A 22671-nucleotide genomic window follows, 5' to 3' on the forward strand; every position below is an offset into this window, starting at 1 on the left:
TACCTTCTACCCTTGCCTGTTTTTAATCTAAATGTAATTTAGCACTGCACACCGCTTTATAAAAAGAAGTGTATTTAAAGGGGCATAAAAGTTACTAGGTAAGAAGAAAAAAATCTGTACCTCTAAAACAAGTCAAAGGCACTCATGAAGTTACTTCAATAAAAATGCAACTTGGCCAGCCAAGTTATGATGCACTCCTTAAAATCACATTCGGTCTCATGACTTAGCTGAAGACCAGAAAGATCTTTTGATCCACTTAGCAAATTAATTTCTCTAAAAGAAATCTTTAAAAATTATTTCAGCCTGACCCCTCTTCATATGGCCCTACGAAGGTGGTGTATGCTTTATTACGGACTCAACAGTTTAAAAATACATAGCCCATCTGAGGCAGTGTTAGGTTGTTTGCCTGACCATAAAATTAATATATATAGAATATAAGAGTTGAACTGATAGGGAAAAACTCAGTAACATACACAGCTAATTTAAAAACAAAACAAAACAAAATTGGGGCACCTCGGTGGCTCAGTGGGTTAAGCCTCTGCCTTCACCTCAGGTCATGATCCCAGGGTTCTGGGATCGAGCCCCACATCAGGCTCTATGTTCAACAGGGAGCCTGCTTCCCCCTCTCTTTCTGCCTGCCTCTCTGCCTACTTGTGATCTCTCTCTCTGTCAAATAAATATATAAAATCTTAAAAAAAAGAAACTTGCTAATGAAACAAAATATATTTTATTTCAACTATAACCAGCACAAGGCAGCTGAGGAAGGCCATGGAGTCGTACTGGGACTGCTGAGCACCAGCAGCTAAAGCACGCCCTGGCTGGTCGGGACTGCCTTCAGCACACGAGCCCCTGCCGCATCTGTATGATCTGGAGTAAGGCCGCCTGCACGTCTTCATCCATGTGACCCTGGAGTGAAAGAAGAAAGGCAGAAATATTTTATGTCATCCTCACGGACACAAGAATTCTAAAGCCCGAGGCTTTGAAACAGGGCCTAACTGGTTGTGATTCACCAAATGCTAAAGCCTCATCATTGCAGATATTCTCAAGGATTTCCTGGAAAGGAGGGGCAGAGCTGTGTGATGGAAAGAAAGAAAGTCAGCTTAAAAGTAGTAGAAACCAGCTGCTCTCAACATTTATTGTCAGAAGACAGATGGACAAACTTCTCTCCTTCTCTTTTTTTAATAATGGCTCAGATAATAGGGGAAGCATGAATTGTAGATAAGCAAAGTCAGCTACAAGTTAAGTTTTTTTCCTGCTCCTGCTAAGAAATGTTTTTGTAATTAGAAAAGTAATTAATGAAAAAGACCCCATACTTATATTCTTATCCTAAGTAGGATCACATGTATGATTTTCCAACTTGCCCTTTCACCTAATGTCACAAAGTCTTTCCCCAGCTGTATCCCTAATTATTTTTAAGTTATTGGATAATAACACTTATGAATATATCATCACTTCTTTACTTGGTCCTGCAGTGATGCCCATTTAAGGTGTCACCCATCTTTATAGGCAGATTCCTAACTGCCTGTTCAAAAAGCAGGCTCAATTGCTAATTTTGCTAAGCACTACAAAACTTCCCCTACAGGCGTTGTAACAATTTACACTCCCACCAACGGGGTGTAAATGCCAATTTCCCAGACACCTTGGCCAACACTCCAGACAATCATCTTGTTTAGTATTTGCCAATCCCCTCAGTGAAAAATGGTACCTCCTTTGCTTATTCACATTTCTCCATTATCAACGAGGTTGAGATCTTTTTTATATGTATGTTAGCCATTTATATTTAGGAAGAAACACTTTGAACTTAAAAAGATGGCAAGAGGTTGATTAAATGCAAGTCAATATGGTAAGCTTACAACACCCTCTTCCCCTTTTTCTTTGCTTGAACACTTGAACAGGTTTTAGCATAACACTTCCTATTAATATAAAAAGTTATGCTTCCAAAATCTGTTTCTATAACAGCAGGATGTTTAAATTTCAAACATTAGCCATAGTTGACTAAACTGAATTTCTTAGTTAACTTTATGATGCCAGAAGGCAAGACTATTTCAGATGCCAGTTGTTTTTGTTATGTTTCATTAGGAGTCAGTAGAATTTCAACTTTTGGAAGCAGACATTAGACAAATTTGAAAGGCTCGCTAGTTTGCAGTGTCTCTCGGCGAGAGCACACTCTTCCTCTTCTGGCCAATACCAGACCTGAATGAGTTCCTCATCCTCTCTGATACACATCTTCAACACTTTCCTACCCTCTCCCTCCTAAAGGTCCCATTCCGCTGTCCGTCAACTGTCCTCTCTAACGACCGCAATATACAGTTCATCCTTAAACAACAGGAGTTCGAACCATGGGTCCACACAGACACAGATTTTTTTTTATTAATATCATATGGCATATGATATTAATACAAAATACATGTATTTTCTCTTTATGATTTTCTTTTCTTTCTTTTTTTTTTTTATCAGAGAGAGAGAGGGAGAGAAAGCGAGCAAGCACAGGCAGACAGAGTGGCAGGCAGATGCAGAGGGAGAAGCAGGCTCCCTGCCAAGCCAGGAGCCCAATGTGAGACTCAATCCCAGGACCCTGGGATCATGACCTGAGCCAAAGGCAGCCGCCAAACCAACTGAGCCACCCCGGCGTCCCTCTTTATGATTTTCTTAATAATATTTTTTTTCCAGCTGACTTTATTATAATATAGTATATAATAAGTATATAATAAATATAACATAGCAAATGTGTATTAATTGAATCGACTACTTATATTATTGGGGAGGTTTCCAGTCAACAATAAACTATTAGTAGCCAAGTTTTTGGAGGGATCAAAATTTATATGCAGAGTTTTCGACCTTGCAGGGTTGGCTCCCCTGCCTCCCACTGTTCACACGTCAATGGTACCGTGAAATCCCAGCTCATCTTGCTCCACAAAAGAAAGTATCCAATCATACCATAATCCATTCTTTTCCTTTTGTTACCCCTTTATCTCCTATAGAAAAGGAAGGCTTTTTGGTTTTAAGAATTTGACACTGTAAAGTTTCTTCCTTTTTATTATTTTACCTAGTTCCTTTTATTAAAAAATGACCTTCTTGGAAGCTTTCTCTCATCTCAACACCTCTTTAAAACAAACAAACAAAAAACAAACAAACAAAACCGTGTGGACTGACACTTCAAATTCTAAACAAGTCCTGTTATATCTCACCCACCATTCTAACACTGTCTCTTTTAATACATCTTCCTCAGAAATCTATTCTGAGAATTTTGGAGATGCTGATCATAGGACTTCTACAGAGCATTAAGTATGGCACGCTTCATATGTCAAACATTTTCTTATTCTTCTAAAAAAAAAGCTTTCTCATTATACCCCCAAAGAAGGGAATTCTTAATCTTATGCTTCACTGAGTTTAAGCCTCAATAAATAAATGTTATTGGTAATCTCCTACCAGAACCAGTTTTTTCCTTACATTCTTACAATTTTGTGCACACCTTGTCATTTTTGCACTTTTATAGTACTACATGTCAAAGAAATACTCCTGAGAAAGAGTGAAGTCCTTTCCACTCTCTTGAGCTGAGAGCCAGGTATGGATGTCAAGACGCTATCTCCAGCTAGCAGTACCACTAGCACGGGCTGCCATCAGATGTTGCCAAACTGTCTATAAAATGAGTGACAAGCAGATGGAGAGAACACGAAATTTAAGAATTTTGTGTTACCATATAGCTTTGTAAATTTTGCTGGGAGATACACAAGCCATGATTAAAAGAAACACAATTATTTTTAAATAAGCATATGGGGTACAACTACTTTACACATCAATGACTTTCTCATAAATGTACTTGAAAATAAAAAATGGTCCGCTCCAAAATGGGATCGAGGAGTGCGGCTGTGCTGAGCACCAGATGACGTATGCAACTACTGAATCACTGTACTGTACATCTGACGCTAACACAGCACTGCATGTTAATGACACCGGAATTTTTAAAAAATAAAATGGAAAGGACTCTTAGGATGAAAATGAAAATGAAATGAAATCTTTTCCAAAGGAGGAAGAGTTTTTGTTTTGTTTTGTTTTTTTACCTGTGCAGCGCTAAGAAGATGTGTCCGGTAAATTGCAATCACCTCTTGGTGCTGTCTGTCAGCATCCTAGAGATGTGAAAAGACAGACAGGTCAGAGCAAGGGCATTCACATTCTCAAACACAGAGAGGCTTGTGGGAATGCCCCCTTCAGGCTTGACACTACATAACAGTAGTGTGCTCCCACCATGTTATGCTCCTGCCACACCTTGTAACAAATCACCTTGGGCCCCATGATGCAAAACCTTGTAGCAAAACAGTAGTATAGACTTTCCTAATCAACGTGTGGGAACCTAGTGAAAGCAATGCCACTTGTCCTCCGTACTGGGAAATCACTGCCTTAGTGGACATCTCATGCCACGAGATCATCCAGACACCTACTAACTTCTACTTTGGCTTATTGCAAAAGCTTCCCATTTTGTCTCCCTGCCTCTAGATTTTATTTCTTTTCATGCTCCTGAAATTAAGGTAGCTCTTTGCTCATATCACTTTTGGCTCAAAAACCTCAGGAAAAACTTCATTCCATATAGAAGAGAATCCAAACTCATCTACTTGCTTCTCAACAGGCTCGCCAGTTTTGCCACAAACGTAACTCTGGTGACCAGCCAGGCAAAGCAGCCTCTCACTGCCTCATGGGTATGCCCCTTGCAATCCACTCCACCCCCTCCTTCCTACAATTTCCTTTGCCTGGAAGATTCTCTATGTTCCATTCACCTACCAAATGCCATCTACCTTACAGGTTCAGGCCAGTTGTTCCCTTCCTCTTTGACTAGCTCCCACCACCACACCAGGGATCCTTCCTTCCTATGAATTCATAACCACTTAGAATCTGGGATCTTACTCTCAATTCTATATTTGATATTTTTGGGTTTGTTATTTTACTTTTCGTGGATCTGTGTTTTGCCTCTCTAACTCCCCAGAACTCCCTGGGCAAAAACTATGTACTTTCTCTACCCCTGACAGTGTTTAGCACAGTGTCATGAACATAATGAATAATAAACCAGTATTTCCAATTATTGAAGGGACTACCATATCCTTTTAACAAGATCCAAATCAGTAATTTATCGTCATTAATTTGTAGGCCAGCGATGTTAATAAAATGAACCCTTAAAAAATAGCTTTCTTCTATTCAAAAACTCCTAACCAATTCCTATAAAATCGGAAATTATTAGCAACAATTTACATTTGAGCGGGCTACATCTTCCTTAGCATTTCCATGCACGTTATATTATCTCATCTGATTAAAAAAAGCAAACAAATAAGTAATCAGTTCTTATTAGCCTATTTTATGGATAAGGAGGCCAAGGATGAAGAGGAATGTTTCATGTCACTCACTTTTAAGTGGCAGAGTTTAAAACAAGCTCCTATCTTCACAGTTTCTCAATTCACTTGCTTTCTTTCCCATAGAAAGGAGATACATATATGGATGTATATATATTTCCAGATGTTTTCTTTTAATATATAAGGTCTAAAACCAGAGGGATGCCTACCTTTATTTGTAAGCGTAAAATATCATACTCCTTTAGTTGAGTGGACCAGTATTTTAGAGACTGTGCTGCAGTTAGAAAGATACCAGATTTGGAGTCAGCCAGTCCCAGGATTAAATTCTAGCTGACTGTCCCTAGGCCTCAAGTATTTTCATCTTTGCTCCCTTAAGAATAAAGTAGTGGGGGTGTGGGGAATAAAACCTTGTAGGGCCGTGATAAAGATCAAGGTCAAAGTATGTAAAGTGTTCAGGGCCATGCCTGGCGTATCAAAGGCAGCACATCTACCACTAGTACAAGTAACTCTGAGCAAATGTGATTACGTTCCTGGACCTGAGCATAGCCACAAATTAATGTGCATTCTAAATAAATTTTACCAACTACCGTGAGCCCGCATGTGCGGGCACGAAGGCTCCGAGGGCTACTCACAGCTAGCTGCTGCTGCAGGGACTTGACTTGCCGCTGCAGGGTGTCGACCAGCTGGCTCTGCCTCTTGCTGGGGCCCCCGCTCGGGGACGTGAGCTGTGAAAGGCCACTGAGTGCCTGCTTGAGTCTTTCCACATCATTAAGCAGTTCTGTTATCTTATAAAGAAAGAAGAAAGGTATGGGAGAAACCTGTATTATTCACTTATTCGATTCTAATGAACACCTTTACACAAAAATCCCTCCTTGAGGCACACAATTTATCTTTATAGACCAGAAAATTGAGGAATGGATATTGTCAATATTATGATCAATAGTACATAAACTATATAGGTTTTTCATTAAATTCCTCTCAGTAAATTCCTTATAAAAGCATTACCAAATTGAGAATAAATATATAACCTAAGATTGGACTGTGACCTCAGTCTTTTTATTCTTAGATAATACTTAAGTACTTATGAAAGTCTACAGATTATCTTCTAGGTCATCTGAAACAGGAACTTATGGGGCACTGCCTCCAACAAAGTTTGAAAAGACAGCATGGCTCATTTAAGTCCAGCACTAACTCATGACCCTGGTTTGTGTCAAGAACATGTGATTTTAGACTACTTTATCTTAAAAAGGGGGGGAAAAAATCAGGAGGCTCTTCAGACCAGTGGAGAGAGCAAAGGCTTTTTTTAAGATCAGCCTGATCTGTTAGTGATTAGCTGTGTGAGTTTGGCCAATTTCCTTTCTTTCTCTGAAGCTTTAGTTCCTTTATCAACGAAAGGGGGGAAGTTCTTTCATAGTTAAGAAAATCAAATGCAATCATAAATACATGCCTGTATGCAATATAAGCTCAATTAAGCGGCAAAAATGTTAAGCAGTTATTAAAAACTTGCTCTTGTAATTATTCAATGTTACATTTGTAACATCCTTCTGAATAAGCGGAGAGCATTTAAATTCTGGGCCATCGGAGCAGATGGGTCAGGTTAGTACTGGCACTTCTCCAAGGAGGAGGGCTGGGATGTGTCTGCTCTCAGGTGTCACTGTACCCCTAGAACTCACCACGGCACCTGGCACATAGAAGGCATTCAACAATTATTTACTGAACTGATAAAAATGCACCCAACCTTCCTGATTTCTCGTCTTCACAATATACACTTTACGCCAACTACCAGTTTCAAAAATATCGTTGGGCACCTGTTCTGTAGATTGTAGCATGAGAATGAAAGAAGAGAAGATAAGTTACAAAACTGAGCTTATAAGCTGGTTGAGACGATCAAGCACATAACTCAGTAATCGAGACATTTGAAATGGATGGCAGCACTAACAGAAACCATGCATTTTGGGATAGGAACAGTTTGCTGGAGGCTAGATGGGACAGTGAAGGTTTCAGGAAGGAGGACACGTGTTAAAGTGGGCATGAAAGAATGTACAGGACTTAACTCGGGAGGCACGAGGGGCAGGGCATTCTGGGTGAGGAGACCAGGGTGTGGAAAGACACAAGGACAGACTGTGCAAGGAACTGGAGGGCTCGGTTATTGGTATGAATGAGTGCCAAGATCAAGTCTGGGGTGCTCCCCCACGTCCTTCGTTTCTCGGAGCCCCGAAACAGCTTTCTTCCTCCTCTCTCTCATCACCCTTCCATATCCTAAAACCCACTGCACTGACCACTTGCTTATGAGGCCCAGGAACCTTGAGTCTCCCCATCTTTCCTCAACTCTTGGCTCTACCAGTTGAGGAAACCAAAGGAGAAAAGCTTTGCCTGTATGACTTGACTTTTCTTTCAATCCTGAATTTCTTTGCACACCAGCAGTCTAACTGGAAAGGTGGCATTTAGTGGTCCCGTAGTGAATGCTTTTGTAACCCCGTCCCGTGGCATGCTGCGGTAAAGGGCCCTGTCCCACTCCGGCAGCTCTGCCCTGGGGCCTGCCAACGCCAAGCCATGCACACAACTCGGAGCCTACCTTATTATCTTTCGCTTCAATCTGTTTGGCAGATTCCTGTATTCTTTTCTGTAACTCTGTGATTGTGGTCAAGGACTTATCGCACCGCTCCTGCTGATCCTTGATTTCTTGCTCGATGCTGAAATGCAGTAATTCCTTCTCATCTTTGGCACAAAGTTGCTTCTTTTGGACCTGCAGCACCTCCTCACAGGCTTCCTCGTACTTTCTATTCAGATTGGCCAGTTTTTCATTGAGGCTGGAAATCTGGGTCTCCAAGTCACTTTTTGTTGCTTTGTATTTAGACAAATCTACCACCTCTCTCATCTCTAGCTTTTTTAATGCTTGTTTAGTGTTCTGAACCTCGGACTGGAGTTTGGAGACCTCTTCCGTTTTGTTTTGGCTCTCCTCTTCCTTCTCTCTCAGGCTGGCCTTCATGATGCCCACTTCCTTCTCGAATGCTTCCTTAATCCGCAAATGCTCTGCCAGAGGCACCGAAGAGTTCTTTTGGTTCTCCAGTAGCTGACGCAGATTGGCCACCGTCTGCTGCTCTTTCTCGTAACACCTCTGCTTAGTCTTCAGTTCCTCCCTCAGATGCTCGATGGTGCCGTTAAGAGATTTTTTCAGGGCCTCAACCTGCTCCAGGGGAACATGCTGCTTCTGCAGAAGAGTCTGGGCCGTGAGAAGCTCCGAAGCCTGTCTGGCATTCTCATCTGCCAGCTTCTCCTTCTCGGTCTTCACCTCCGTGTACTTCTGTAACAGGTCTTTCAACTGTTTGTTTAGCTCTTCTGCTTTCCTGTTCAGTGCTCTCTCTGTGCCATGAGAGTTCTCAACGAGAACGTTCTTATCCTTTAAATCCTTCTGAAGAGCGCAAATCTCCTTCTTCAGCTTGTCATTCTCGTGCTTGCACTTCTTGGCCTCTTCTTCCCTGACGTGGTATTTTTGCGTCTGCTCTGAGAGCTGTTCTTTTAGTCCTTTCTCTGCTGCTTTAAATTTTCTCTCACACTCTTCGAAGCTGACAATTGGAGCGTATTTGAGCTTAATGCATTCCTGTATCGTGTCAAGTTCCTTCTTCTGGGCTTCGATTTCGGCATGCAGGGTCACAATCTCGTCTTGGCCCTTTCTGTAGTTGGCCAGTATTTCCGCGCTGTCATCCTGTACTCTCTGCAGGCTCTGGTTTACAGCACTCATCTTCTCCTTGTGCTCTCGGAGGCTGATGTACTCGGCTTTTATTTGGCTCTGAGTGTTTTCCAGGTTTCTTCTGAGGATTTCATTCTCACCTTTAGTTTTTACAAATTCCTGATTGAGATCTTCGAGCTTTTTCTTCGTGTCTAGTAACTCTCTATTGGCCTTATCCACTGTGCCATTCAACGTGGTTTTCACCTCCTCATGGGTTTTAGCCGGCACATACTGGGTACTCAGGGCCTTTTTCAGGTTAGTGTTTTCAGACACGAGTGCATTTATTTTCTCTCGGTCTTCGCCGCTCTTCTTATTCAGTTCAGACAGCTGTTGTTTGAGGTCAGCGACACTGGATTTCAGAGCCGAGACCTCTTTTTGGTGCTTCTCGGGAGGCACGAACACGGTTTCCAGGTGGCTAACATTCTTACTTAAACTGTCATTTTCCATCAGCAACTTCTCCATTTCCAGCTTCCTGTCTGCATATTTTTGTGTTACATCTAAAAGCTGTTTCTTCAGCTCATCAACAGTGATATCATGTGACTTTTTCATCTCTTCGCTGACTTGTAGAGGAACATAATGACTTTTCATTTCACTTGTTAAGTTCTGGACTTGCTGGTTGAGGGCCTTGTTCTCCAGATAAACCTTTTCAATGTCCCTTTGCAATGTCTGATTTTTCGACGTGAGTTCGGTGACCTTCTTCGCCAGCTCTCCTGCTCTCTGCTCCAGTCTGCTTCTGAGCTGCTCGTGCTCCTCTGGCTTGATGTGCTGAGCAAGTTTGGCCTTACAATTCTCAAGCTCTCTCTTCAACTGTCTGATTTCCGTAAGTGAATTTTCATACTCTCTTTCTGCCTCTCCTATTTTTTTCACCTTCTCGTTTACTTCGCTTGACAACAAGCTCTTCATGCTTTCAAATTTTTCCGTTGGAACCGAGAAGGCCAACTTGGCTAAGAGTTCTTTCACCTGGCCTTCCGCCTCGGCGACCCTCCTTCCTTTCTGGTCTCGCTCCGTTTCACACGTACTGAGTTCCTTCTGCAAGCGCTTATTCTCTTCCACCAGCCTACCTTCGTCCATCCTCAACTGTTCTACTACCACCTCATTTTGTTTGATTTGGTTTCGCAATTTCCCCACTTCGGCGGACGCGCCCTCGTACTTCGCCTTCATGTCCTTCAGCTGGTCCTTTAGCCCCTCCGTCAGCCTGTGGCTCCCTGTGGCTCCTTCACTTGTCAGGTGCTCCTTAAGGGCAAGAAAGTGCGTCTGCATCTGTTTTACTTTACCTTCGGAGTCATACATTCTCTTCTGCACATCCTTCAAGGCGTCTTCCAACTGCTTTATCTGCTCATCGGAATCCGCCTTGACCCGTTCGCACTCCAGCGCTAACGCCTTGCACTCGGCCACCTTGTGCGCCAGCTCGTTCTGCAGCTTGAGGCGGTCTTGTTTTGCCGATTCGCAGAAAGTTCTCATTGCCTCTAACTCTTTCTTTAAAATGTCATTTTCGGAATATGAGGTTTGATTGGTTAATGACAGCTCCAGTGGTCTTAACATGGACCTGCTCTGCATGTAGGCTGGGACCCCTGGGGAAGTACACTGAAAAGGGAAACAAAAAAAAGATACTAATCACAAAAGCCTAAAGAAGACAACGACTTAATTGCCAAACTTACAAAGTTCCCACATCATCAGCAGTCAAGGGGTTTTCAGACCAGCACACTGGAAAACTACAGTAGTGATTATGGGTATGAGTCCTTTCATATGCTCTCAAGCAGTGATACTTAGAGAGTCTGTTCACTTTAAGTGTATTTCTGGCAGAACAAAGAAGGTAAGTAGTTGTGACCTCTGGGGACTACTTCCTCTTCCTTTCTCCATACATGGTAACTACCCACAAGTGATATCAACTTTATCAAAACTCATTATTATTTCTATGCTTTATGGCACATAATGTGCTTAGAACTTCCAATTCTAAACAAAGTCATCAGAACCCTCGAATCAAAACAAGTATTACAATTTTAAATCTGCAAATTATTTCACAGAATGATACATTATATAACTTCTAATAAGATATATAATTTCTGAATATCCTCGTTAACTCCGATGTAATGTTCTCTAAGTTATAGAAATACCACCAAAATAAGCAGCACAGCTAGTATGAGTTTTCAAGAGAATATTAGCTCACAAAAATGAAAACAAGTTTTCTTCAGTCAAGTAGGGTGAATGAGAACTTAGCATATGATCTTAGTACAAAATCTGACTGACATCTCATTCCCTCCCCTAAGAGTTGACACAAAAAAGTATAATTAAACTTCTCATGAAATAGTTCATAAACAGAACATATAAGCACGAAAGACTAAATTCAACTATTTTATTTTTTCCCATACAGCCTATCACAGTAAGGGCCCCTTACAGGTACTAACTCATTGATAAAACCTATGTGCTGTGCACACATTCCACTATTTTAATAAGCAGGTTTCACTGTTGTTTAGTTAAATCTATTCTGCCTTCCACAGGATCAAGAAAGAAAATTAACAACATGGAAGAATTTCCCAGCCTCTCTGCTTCTAAATTATCTTTCAATTTGCCAATGATCTTTAGACTAAAACTGCAAAAATTTACCAATTACTTACACATCTTTACAATTTCCAGACTTGTTTTATTATAATCAAATATCTATCTAATCTTAAATACTTAAATATCAGATGATATCCATTTTCTCAACCTAGAATCTTAGAAGCTTCCAGCTTAAAATGATCCTTTTTTTTTTTTTTTTTTTTAATATTGTACTTAGTTATTTGAGAGAGAGCATGCACACAAGCAGGGGGAGTGGCAGGCAGAGGCAGAGGAAGAAGGAGGCTCTCCACAGAGCAGGAAGCCTGATATGGGGCTTGATCCCAGGACCCTGGGGATCATGACCTGAGCTGAGGCAGATACTTAACCAACTTAGCCACCCAGGGGTCCCTGCAGCTTAAAGTGATCTTAAGACTCACGAAGGCTAACTCATTCTGCCTATAAATGACAGAAGGTAAAAAAGCCTTTAAAAGCCCAAATATTGGGGCACCTGGGTGGCTCAGTGGGTTAAAGCCTCTGCCTTCGGCTCAGATCATGATCCCAGGGTCCTGGGATTGAGCCCTGCATTGGGCTCTCTGCTCAGCGGGAAGCCTGCTTCCTCCTCTCTCTCTGCCTACTTGTGATCTCTGTCTGTCAAATAAATAAATAAAATCTTTAAAAAAATAAAAATAAAAGCCCAAATATTTATGTCTTCAGTCCACAGGAGATGCTAAAAATGCAAACTTCTATCTATTGGAAAGTAAAGATGAGAAGGATATCAACAAGAAAATCAGACAACACTATCTCTTGGAAGGTTTTCTTATTTTGAGGTGAATTTCCAACACAGAGAATAGATATTTGAACATAAGGAAAAATACATTTCAAAGCCAAAAAAATTACTTCTGAGTTATTCATAACCTGTCTTCCCCTCTATAGGGGCAAATATGAAGAGGTGACCAAACAGTGTTAATAAATACAGGCTTACTATCCAAGACAATGAAATTGTAATTAAAATCTCTTATTTAAGCTACTGTCATCAGAAACACTCTAGAGGGCACTAGAAACAGTAATATCTGCTTTTGTTAAACTCAGAACACCAACAACAACTTTTCTTTGATAATGAAAACCTTATTCAATGTATATGTACTAATATAGAATGCTGTTTTCCTCTTTTTAAAAAGGCACAAATGTTTTTAATAAATATTTTTAAATTAAAAAACAATTACCTGTGAATCTGCCATGTACATTTGACCCTGTTTGAGAAGCACATCTTCTTTTCCTACATAAATCCAAATAAATGATATCTTAACTTAAATATCCATACCAAAGTAGGCTAAGAATTGATTTGGTGTTATTATCTCTCCTCTATTAGTCAAACAAAAGCATGAGTTACAACATAAAATTATCCTTGTTCTAAAATATTCCTGTTTTTCATTATTATTTCTATATATATAAGGAAAGTACCCATATTCTTCTGAATAGATACTAAGTTGGTTTTTAGAAATATGTAAGAAATATGTAAGACTGTTACATAAGCTACATGATTATTATAAAATGTATCTTATAATCAGTCAAAATAAAAATGGTGTTCTTTATAATTTATAGGATAAATGAGCTCGAGGATAATTTAATATTTCCTGGGAAGGAAAAAAATGGATTTTCTAGAGGAATTATTTAGAATTAGCAAACAATACACAAAAGTTAATATTAATTACACAGTCTTAAAATAACTAAGAAATAAGTGTTTATGTAACTTCTAATTTTTAAATGCCTCTCTGCATTGAAACTACATCCAAAGATTTCTCCAAATCAGAAGTTATGTTTCTTTTCATAAAAGACAAGTTCCAAATATCACAAAATAAATGTCTACTAATGAACAAGGTAAGTTTGGTAACTCATATAAGATACAACTTAAAAATACAAGTGGCTAGGGAAAATCAGAGCCTCAGCATTACTGGATGCTATGCTAGAGGCTACAGTAGTATCATTATCTCTTTTTACTTCCGTGTGTTGAGGTATATAACACACAAGCAGTTGAAATTGAGTGGCAAGAATGTCATATACAGTTAGACAAAATGAATAGGTATAAACATTCTTCTTTGTTTTAACTGGGTGAATGGTAATGATAATCTACGCTTTTGTACTTACGGTTACTGAAATGACTTCCTGATCCTAAATGATCGGTCTGAAATCAGAAGCATAAATTTATGATGAATATTGCTTCATTTTGTTAAATTCTGTATCTATTTTAGCTCTTAAATGATCCAATTATTAAAGCCACATTTCGGGCGCCTGGGTGGCTCAGTGGGTTAAGCCTCTGCCTTCGGCTCAGGTCATGATCTCAGGGTTCTGGGATCGAGTCCCACATCGGGCTCTCTGCTCCGCAGGGAGCCTGCTTCCTCCTCTCTCTCTCTCTGCCTGCCTCTCTGCCTACTTGTGATCTCTGTCTGTCAAATAAATAAATAAAATCTTTTAAATAAAATAAAAAATAAATAAATAAAAATAAAGCCACATTTCAACATTCCTTGTTTCTCCTGAGTATGACTCTACTTGAAACCATAAAAAGACACAGCATTGATGACAATTCGAGAGACCAGTTGGGAATAAACTACTTCACTGAGCATTTTAACAAAAGCAGCCAAGCGTTTCAAGGAAAAACTTTTCTGCTCAAAAGAAAAAAAAAAAAATGAGCCCCAAATGAACTGAAACAACTTTCAATACACACTCTTCACTGCTTCTTTACCTCAAAAGGAAGAAAATGCCTTCCCTACCAAATGCAACCTATATCAAAATACCAAAGCACTTGTCACAGAACTAGAATAATAGTAAAATTTGAATGGAACCACAAAGAACCCAAATAGCCCAAGCAATCTTGAGAAACAATAAAGCTGGAAGGATCACAACCCCAGATTTCAGGATATACTATGAAGCTATAGTAATCAAAACGGTACAGTAATGGCAGAAAAACCGACGCATAGATCAATAGAACAGAACGGAGAGCCCAGAAATAAGCCCAAGCTTACACAGTCAATTAATTTACGACGAAAGAGGCAGGAGTATATAATGGAGAAAAGACAGTCTCTCTTTAACAAATCATGTTGGGAAAACGGGGCAGCTAAATGCAAAAAAAGAAAAGAAAAAGAAACTGAACCATTTCTTACACCATACACAAAAATAAACTCAGAATGGATTAAAGACCTAAATATGACATGTGAAACCATAAAACTGGTAGAAAAAAATAGGCCATAACCTATTTGACATCGGCCATAGAAATAGTTTTCTAGATAGGTCTCTTCTGGCAAAGGAAACAAAAGCAAAAATAAATTGCTGGGACCACATCAAAACAAAAACCCTTTGCAGAGCAAAGAAAACCATATAAAGACCATCTAGTGAATGGGAGTTGATATCTATAAATCATATATCTGATAAGGAATTAATATCCAAAATATAGGAAGAACTTATACACACTCCCTAAAAATAATTCAATTAAAAAGTGGGCAAAGGACCTGAATAGACATTTCTACAAAGAAGGCATACAGATGGCCAACACATGTAAAGACACTCTATATCACTAATCATCAGGGAAATACAATTGAAATAACAATGAGATATCACCTCACACCTGTCATAATGGCTAGTATCAAAAGGACAAGAAAAAACGAGTGTTGGCGAGAATGTGGAGAAAAAGGAACCCTGTGCACTACTGGTAGGAATGTAAATTGGTGCAGCAACTGTGGAAAATAGCATGGAGGATCCTTGAAAAATTTAGAAATACCGTATGATCCAGTAACTCCACTATTGGATAATTTACCCAAAGAAAACAGAAACACTAATTCGAGAAGATATATGAGCCCCTATGTTTACAGCAGCATTATTTACAACAGCCAAGATATGGGAGCAGCCCAAGTGCCCATCAAGAAAAGAGAGAATAAAGAAGATGTGGTATACACACACATACACACAAAGAAGTATTAGCTGTAAGAAATGATGAGATGTTGCCATTTGCTAAACATGGATGGACCTCAAGGTATTATGCTAAGTGAAGTAAATCAGACAGAGAAAGACAAATAGTGTATGATTGCACTCCTATGTGAAATCCCAAAACAAAAAAATGAATGAACAAACAAAAAGCAGAAGCAGACCCCATAAATACAGAGAACAATCTTATGGTTGCCAGAGGAGAGGAGGTAGGAGAACGGGCAAAACAGATGAAGAAGAGTGGAGATACAGGCTTCTAGGTATGGAACAAATCAGTCATGGGGATAAAGGGTACAGTATAGGGAAGTAGTCAAGAGTATTGGAGTGGCGTTGTATGGTGGTAGCTACACTTGTGGTGAGCACAGTATAATGCACGGAGTTGTCGAATTACTATGTAGTACACTTGAAACTAATGCCCCATTGTGCGTCAGCGATTTTCAGTTTCTAAGAAAAGATGGGCAGATGTAGTTCATGTTTGTGTATCTGTGTGGATTAGTACTAAGAGCTGTATGTCAGACTCATAGAGGTGACCACAATAAAAACGGCCCACAGTTCTGTGACTAAATTAATGCCAGCCCCACTAATCCACAGAGCTCCAAGGGTACGGAAAAATGTCTGCAAATTTAGTTAAGCTCTTTGTTCTATGTAATATTGAATACAAGAGCTTGCAATAGTTGCTAAATTGGCTTCTACATGTATGGGTGGGGGGAGGCCTACATACATAAGGAGTTCAAAAAACTTGGTTTGGGTTTATTACCTTTAGTAGATTACTCAAATAAACAGGGACAGATGAGTTGTAATACAAAATCAGCTTCGTTCTAAAGTACCCATATTAGCCTATATTTTCCCTATAAACATAAGGGAACTGCCTATATGTTATATATTACACATAAGGCAGCATTTCTGTTGGCAGCTTATGAGGAATTTTTAGCACGTTGAGATGATACGGGAGTGAGTACTCAATATTTATAAATAATGCATTTTTAGTTTTAATGGCCGCTTTCATAAATATTGGGTCACATATAAAGTGCACCCTCCAATTTTCTTCTTGAAAGTAAAAAACTCGTTTCTAGTATAAAACTTCATCAAAATGAATATGTATCGACTGGAGAAAATGTCCCCATTAGCAAATGTTAAGAAAGTTACGAAACAGTATGCCCACCTGTTGAATGTGTATGTACCACTAGCTATGCACAAAGAAAGTTGTCAAAGGAGATCAGTCAGGGGCTAAGAGTGCTGGCATTATAGGTGTGCTTATTTTCTGCTTTTAGTTTAACTACATTTTCTCGGCTTCCTAAAATGTGTTGTTTTTATAAGAAAAAAACGTGTTATTTTTCTATAATATATTATAACCTCATTCAAAGTTATAGACTTGGCTGAAAGTTTGTTGAAAGCTACAGAAAACAATTTTAGTCTTGGGTTGCCTGGATGGCTCAGTGGGTTAAAGCCTCTGCCTTCGGCTCAGGTCATGATCTCAGGGTCCTGGAATGGAGCCCCTCACCCAGCTCTCTGCTCGGTGGGGAGCCTGCTCCTCTCTCTCTCTGCCTGCCTCTCTGCCTACTTGTGATCTGTCTGTCAAGTAAATAAATAAAATCTTTAAAAAAAAATTTTTATTCTTAAGATGTGAGAACCCACTCTTAGCAGAAAAGTAATACATAAATAGTACCCAATTTCACATATCCCAACTTTGACGGACACTTCAAAAATCCCATATGCACTTCTGTATTTTCTCATTCAAGCTACTCTGAGCATAAAACTAGTCAGACTGCCTGGGTTCAAGTTCTGGTCCTGCCACTTCCTATTTATAGAGCACCACATGGGTAGGCTGCTCTGGGCCTCAGTCTCTTCACTCACAAAGTGGAGATAACAGTAAGATACACCATACAGGGTTGATGTGTTTATGAAATGCGTGTATAGTACACAGGGCCGTTTCCTGGCACGTGGACCAGGTTACGAAATGTTAGCTATTACTAGTTTCACTATTAACCTTAAAAACAAACATCTTCAGATGTGAAAGACAGAAGCCACTCCACTAGTTCATTAGTTTATAAATCTGTATTTCTGAATAATCTTCAGAATTCAGTCATATCAGTGCGAACATGCATCAATGCAAAACTCACTCGCCTGCGGTAAAGTACATGAATGTTACATGTACATTGCAGTAAGTTTCTGCATACGTATACCCCATGTCATCACAACCCAGATGAAGACAGAGAACATTCCCAGTGCCCTCAGACACTTCTTCATGCCTCTCGTCGGTAACCCCTCACCAAAGGGTGGCCTCTACTCTGACCTCCATCACCACAGATCAGTTTTGTCTAATTCTGAATTTTTTTCACAGCTGCACACTTTTTCATCTCCAAAGGAAAAAAACTGCTTTTATCACGTACTTTGGAGTGATACTCCCCAGTACAGATAAAAGATTCACACTGGGGGCACCTGGGTGGCTCAGTGGGTTAAAGCCTCTGCCTTCAGCTCAGGTCATGATTCCAGGGTCCTGGGATCGAGCCCCACATCCGGCTCTCCGCTCAGCGGGGAGCCTGCTTCCCTCTCTCTCTATCTGCCTGCCTCTCTGCCTACGTGTGATCTCTGTCTGTCAAATAAATAAATAAAATCTTTAAAAAAAAAAAAAAAGATTCACACTGTATCAGCCACCTTCTTCAGTGGCACCAGCGATATAAAATATATATTATGGTCTTGCAAAACAAACCTCCACAGGTAAAAATCAGGAGAATGGTCACCATCGGTGCTGGGAGTGTGGGTTGTGACAGGAAGCAAGTGTCAGGAGGCTTCTAGGTACCAGGATGTTCTATTTCTTGATCATGGTGTGCCTAACTTACGAAAATTCTTCAACATATACACTTTAACATGTGTGCTTTATAATGTACACTGTATTTCAATAAAAATTTAAAAATACCATGACTTTGGAAAAACTAAGTGTTAACTTATCCAACCAAAGCTGAGCTTATGAACGGAATCTTACTGACACACTACACTCAACCTTAAGTGTTGTAACTAATGAAAAGATACACAAAATTCTTTCTGAGATAATCCCAGAAATATACTATTCATTTATGAGACTTTGTTCTTTTCACCGTCATACACATTGCAAATTTACAGGTACGAGTGTGAAGTTTTGTAAAGGTAAAATGGACAAAGAGGAAAGCCAGGGAAGAGAAACAGGTATGGAATGCCAGGTCCATGCAGGTCCGTTTCAGTGGTGTTGTTTAACCTTTGCAACAGCTCTGTGGGGAAAGGGACGATCATCCCCATTTTGCGAAAGTGGCAGCAAGCTCAGAGACTTTAAATAAACTGCCTGAGGTCACACAATAAAGAAGAAAGCGATCATTCAAATTCAAGTGTGACTCCAAGCTCCTTCCACTGCCCATTATATGTTATATGAAAGAATTTATTTAAGCTTTCTATACCTCAAAATATTTAAATCTATTTTTCAGAGTCTCGATAGTTCTTAGGCTTTCTTCATGTTGCTTTTCTTTAGCCACCAAAAGGGACTTCAGCTTTTCTTTCTGAAATGGAAAGGAATAAATACAGAGCAAAATCACTCCGTGCTTGCAACTAGGTTAAAAATATGTTTCAGAAAATGTGAATTAGAATAACTTTGATTTTTTAGTATTTTTAACTATTAGCAGAGTTGAAAGTTTCTACAAATATACAATAAAATATGAAATATATAAAAATACTATGAAAAATTCACATTTCTGCATATTTTCAAATCTTATTATTTTCAGACATTTTATTTACAATGTTTAGAATTTTATATGTTTTTGTTAAAAGTTTCAGAGAAAATGAGGCATTCAGAGGCAATAACAACAAAATGCTTACGATAACCCATGCTACTATCCCTAAAAATGTATTTTTTAATAGTCACATGTAGGTTTTGTTTTTCCCTTTAAGCAATAACCAGAAATCGAATCCTCACCCCCATCTCAACACGGGACTCAAAACTCTACTGCAATGTCATCTTCAATTGACATAACATTTTATAGCTTTAAAGTAAAATTTATCAGCCTACCTCACTTTCCAGATCGTCAGCAACCATTACTTCCTAAATTTAAAAAGAAGAAATGTATTTTCATTATTCAAAGCTTATTTTTGAAAGGCATGAGCTCAGCGAGTATCTTTGTAAAGGCCAGCACATATCCCAATCTTAAGATTGGGAACAAGGAGGTGAGGAGAAAATGTCTCTGAATGACCAGCTCTGTGGTCTGAGCCATCACTTATTCTTCTCACTGACCAGGTTAAGAAGCATTTCTATTCTTCTGAGAACCCATCCATTATCAACTCCTCTCTCTCCAATCCCATAGCCCCCAACCATAGGTCAGCGCTTTGCTATTACCATACACCGCCAGTACTCTCTGTTCCTACGTGTGACACTCCAAATTTCACTTGAAGATCCCAGGAAAACAGAACTTTTCTGAAGGGCAATGACCTCATTATACCTCCTTTTGCATCTAGCACCATGACCTGATGTGGCAGGCGATCATTAATGATTTGTTTTCAATGATGATTATTGGTAGTAAAACATTTTTTTCGTTTTTTTATATTATGTAGATTATTTACCTCATTCAGCTGTAGTTGTAAACCATTGACTTTATCCAGTAATATTCTCTGTTCTTGCTGAATTTTTCTCAACCTCTCTTTCAAATCTTCATTTTCAATCTCCAGATCCTTAAACAGTAAAGATAACAGGTGCCAGACCAGCCTTAAAAGAGCAATTCTTATGGAAGAAATTTTCAAAAGCAGTTCACTATCATGGTCAGATATATACCTATATAAAACAGTTTTAACTCCAAAGACACAACATATTGTGGCTTAAATATTTAATGGCTTAAAGTTGATAGATCAGAAATAATATACAGGCATACTCATTTTATTGCACTCTGCTTTCCTACGCTTCGCAAATACTGTGTTTTTTCACCAGTTGAAGGTCTGCGGCAACCCTGCATCGAGCTAGTCTATCAGCATCATTTCTCCACCAGCTTTTGCTTACTTTGAATTTCTGTCATATTTTGGTAACTCTCACAATTTCTGAAACTTTTTTACTATTCTGTTTATTATGGTGACCTGTGATCAGTGACCCTTGCTGACACTACAGTAACTGTCTTGGGGCACCATGAACTGCGCCCATGAAAGATGGCAAACTTAACCAGTAAATGCCACGTGTGGTCTGACTGCTCTACCCACTGGCCGTTCCCCCATCTCTCTCCCTCTCCTCAGGCCCCTATTCCCTGTGACACAACGGCATTGAAATGAGACCAATTAACAATTCTACAATAGCTTCTATGCGTTCAAGAGAAAGGAAGAGTCACTCATCTCTCACCTTAAATCAAAAGCTAAAAATGATTAAGCTTAGTCAGGAAGGCATGTCTCGAACTAAAAAAAGCCAAAAGCTAGGCCTCTTTTACCAGTCAGTCAAGTTCTGAATGAAAGGAAAAGTTCTTGAAGGAAACTCAAAGTGCTACTCCAGTGATCACATGAATGACGAGAAAGCAAAACCAACTGATGGCTGAAACAGAGAAAGTTTTAGGTGTCTGGATAGACGATCAAACCAGCCACGACATGCCCTTAAGCCAAAGCCTCATCCAGAACAAGGCCCTAGGGGGTATAGCTCAGGGGTAGAGCATTTGACTGCAGAACAAGGCCCTAACTCTCTTCTATGAATTCTATGAAGGCTGCTAACCCAATATCCACCTTGCAGCCCATGGATCAAGGAGTAATTTCAACTTTCAAGGCTTACTATTTAAGAAATACATTTTGTATGGCTGCCTTGAAGGAGATTCTTCTGATGGATCTGAGTAAAGGAAACTGAAAACCTTCTGGAAAGGATTCACCATTCTAGATGCCATTAAGAACATTTGTGATTCATGGGAAGAGGTCAAAATACTAACATTAACAAGAGTTGGTAGGAAGGGGGCGCCTGGGTGGCTCAGTGGGTTAAAGCCTCTGCCTTCAGCTCAGGTCATAATCCCAGAGTCCTGGAATCGAGCCCCACATCGGGTTCTCTGCTCCGTGGGGAGCCTGCTTCCCCCTCTCACTGTCTGCCTGCCTCTCTGCCTACTTGTGATCTCTGTCTGTCAAATAAATAAATAAATAAAATCTTTTAAAAAAAAAAAAAAAGAGTTGGTAGGAAGGAACCCTCATGGAGGACTTTGAGGGGCTCCAGGCTTCAGCGGAGGAAGTAACTGCAGATGTGGTGGAGACAGCAAGAAAACTAGAATTAGAAGTGGAACCTGTAAGAGACTCTTAATGTCGCAAAACAAACTGAGGGTGGCCGGGGGGAGGGGGGTAGGGAGAGGGTGGTGGGGTTATGGACATTTGGGAGGGTATGTGCTATGGTGAGTGTTGTGAAGTGTGTAAACCTGGCAATTCACTTTTTTATAAACATTATATGTTTATAAAAAAAATAAAAAATATATTAAAAAAAAAAGGAAGTGGAGCCTGCAGATGGGACTGAACTGCTAGCTACTCCACAATACAACGAATGATTGAGGAGTTGCTTTTTACAGACAAGCAAAGACAGTGGTTTCTTGAAATGGAATCTACTTCTGGTGAAGACACTATTAAGATTATTGAAATGGTGACAAAGGATTTAGAATATGACATAAAGTTAGTTGATGGGGCAGCAGCAGTGTTTGAGATTATTGGCTCCAGTTTTAAAAGGAGTTCTACTGTGGGGAAAATGCTACCGAGAAAACTTTTGTTAAAGGAAGAGTTCATCACTGTGGCAAAACTCCTTGCTATCTTACTTTAAGAAACTGCCACAGACTCCCCAACCTTCAACAACTCACCACCCTCATCAGTCAGCAACCATCAACATCAAGGCAAGACGCCTGCCCAGTAAAAAGGTGACAACTCACTGAAAACTCCCATGATGGCTAGCACTTCTTAGCAACGAAGTATTTTTATTTAATGTTTTTCTCTTTTAAAAAATACTGATTTGGGTATTCTGTACACCCAACGTGGGGCTTGAACTCACAACCCCGAGATCAACAGTCACATGCTCTTCTGACTGAGCCAGACAGGCACCCCAGCAATAAAGTTTTGGTTTTTTTTTTAAAGATTTTATTT

The 22671-nt window shown here is 39.7% G+C and overlaps 1 protein-coding gene across 2 annotated transcripts in view; it reads right to left on the reverse strand.

The window, feature by feature from the left end:
- Positions 1–704: 704 nt before the first annotated feature.
- Positions 705–22671, reverse strand: part of LOC111153225 (uveal autoantigen with coiled-coil domains and ankyrin repeats) — a 103254-nt gene continuing 81287 nt past the window's right edge. Inside the window, exons 11-19 of one of the 2 annotated variants that reach the window (XM_022512117.1) lie at positions 20164–20271; positions 19616–19648; positions 19011–19109; positions 13753–13789; positions 12831–12883; positions 7915–10653; positions 5972–6124; positions 4062–4127; positions 705–906 (exon numbers count right to left, since the gene is read on the reverse strand). In XM_022512117.1, coding sequence (XP_022367825.1) covers positions 835–906; positions 4062–4127; positions 5972–6124; positions 7915–10653; positions 12831–12883; positions 13753–13789; positions 19011–19109; positions 19616–19648; positions 20164–20271 — 3360 coding nt within the window. In that variant the 3' untranslated portion in view covers positions 705–834. The remainder of the gene's footprint in view (positions 907–4061; positions 4128–5971; positions 6125–7914; positions 10654–12830; positions 12884–13752; positions 13790–19010; positions 19110–19615; positions 19649–20163; positions 20272–22671) is intronic. The other variant, XM_022512118.1, reaches the window with a different exon arrangement.

Source organism: Enhydra lutris, unplaced genomic scaffold, assembly GCF_002288905.1.
Source record: "Enhydra lutris kenyoni isolate GAN:26980312 unplaced genomic scaffold, ASM228890v2 scaffoldscaffold31, whole genome shotgun sequence".
Classification (NCBI taxonomy): Eukaryota; Metazoa; Chordata; class Mammalia; order Carnivora; family Mustelidae; genus Enhydra; species Enhydra lutris.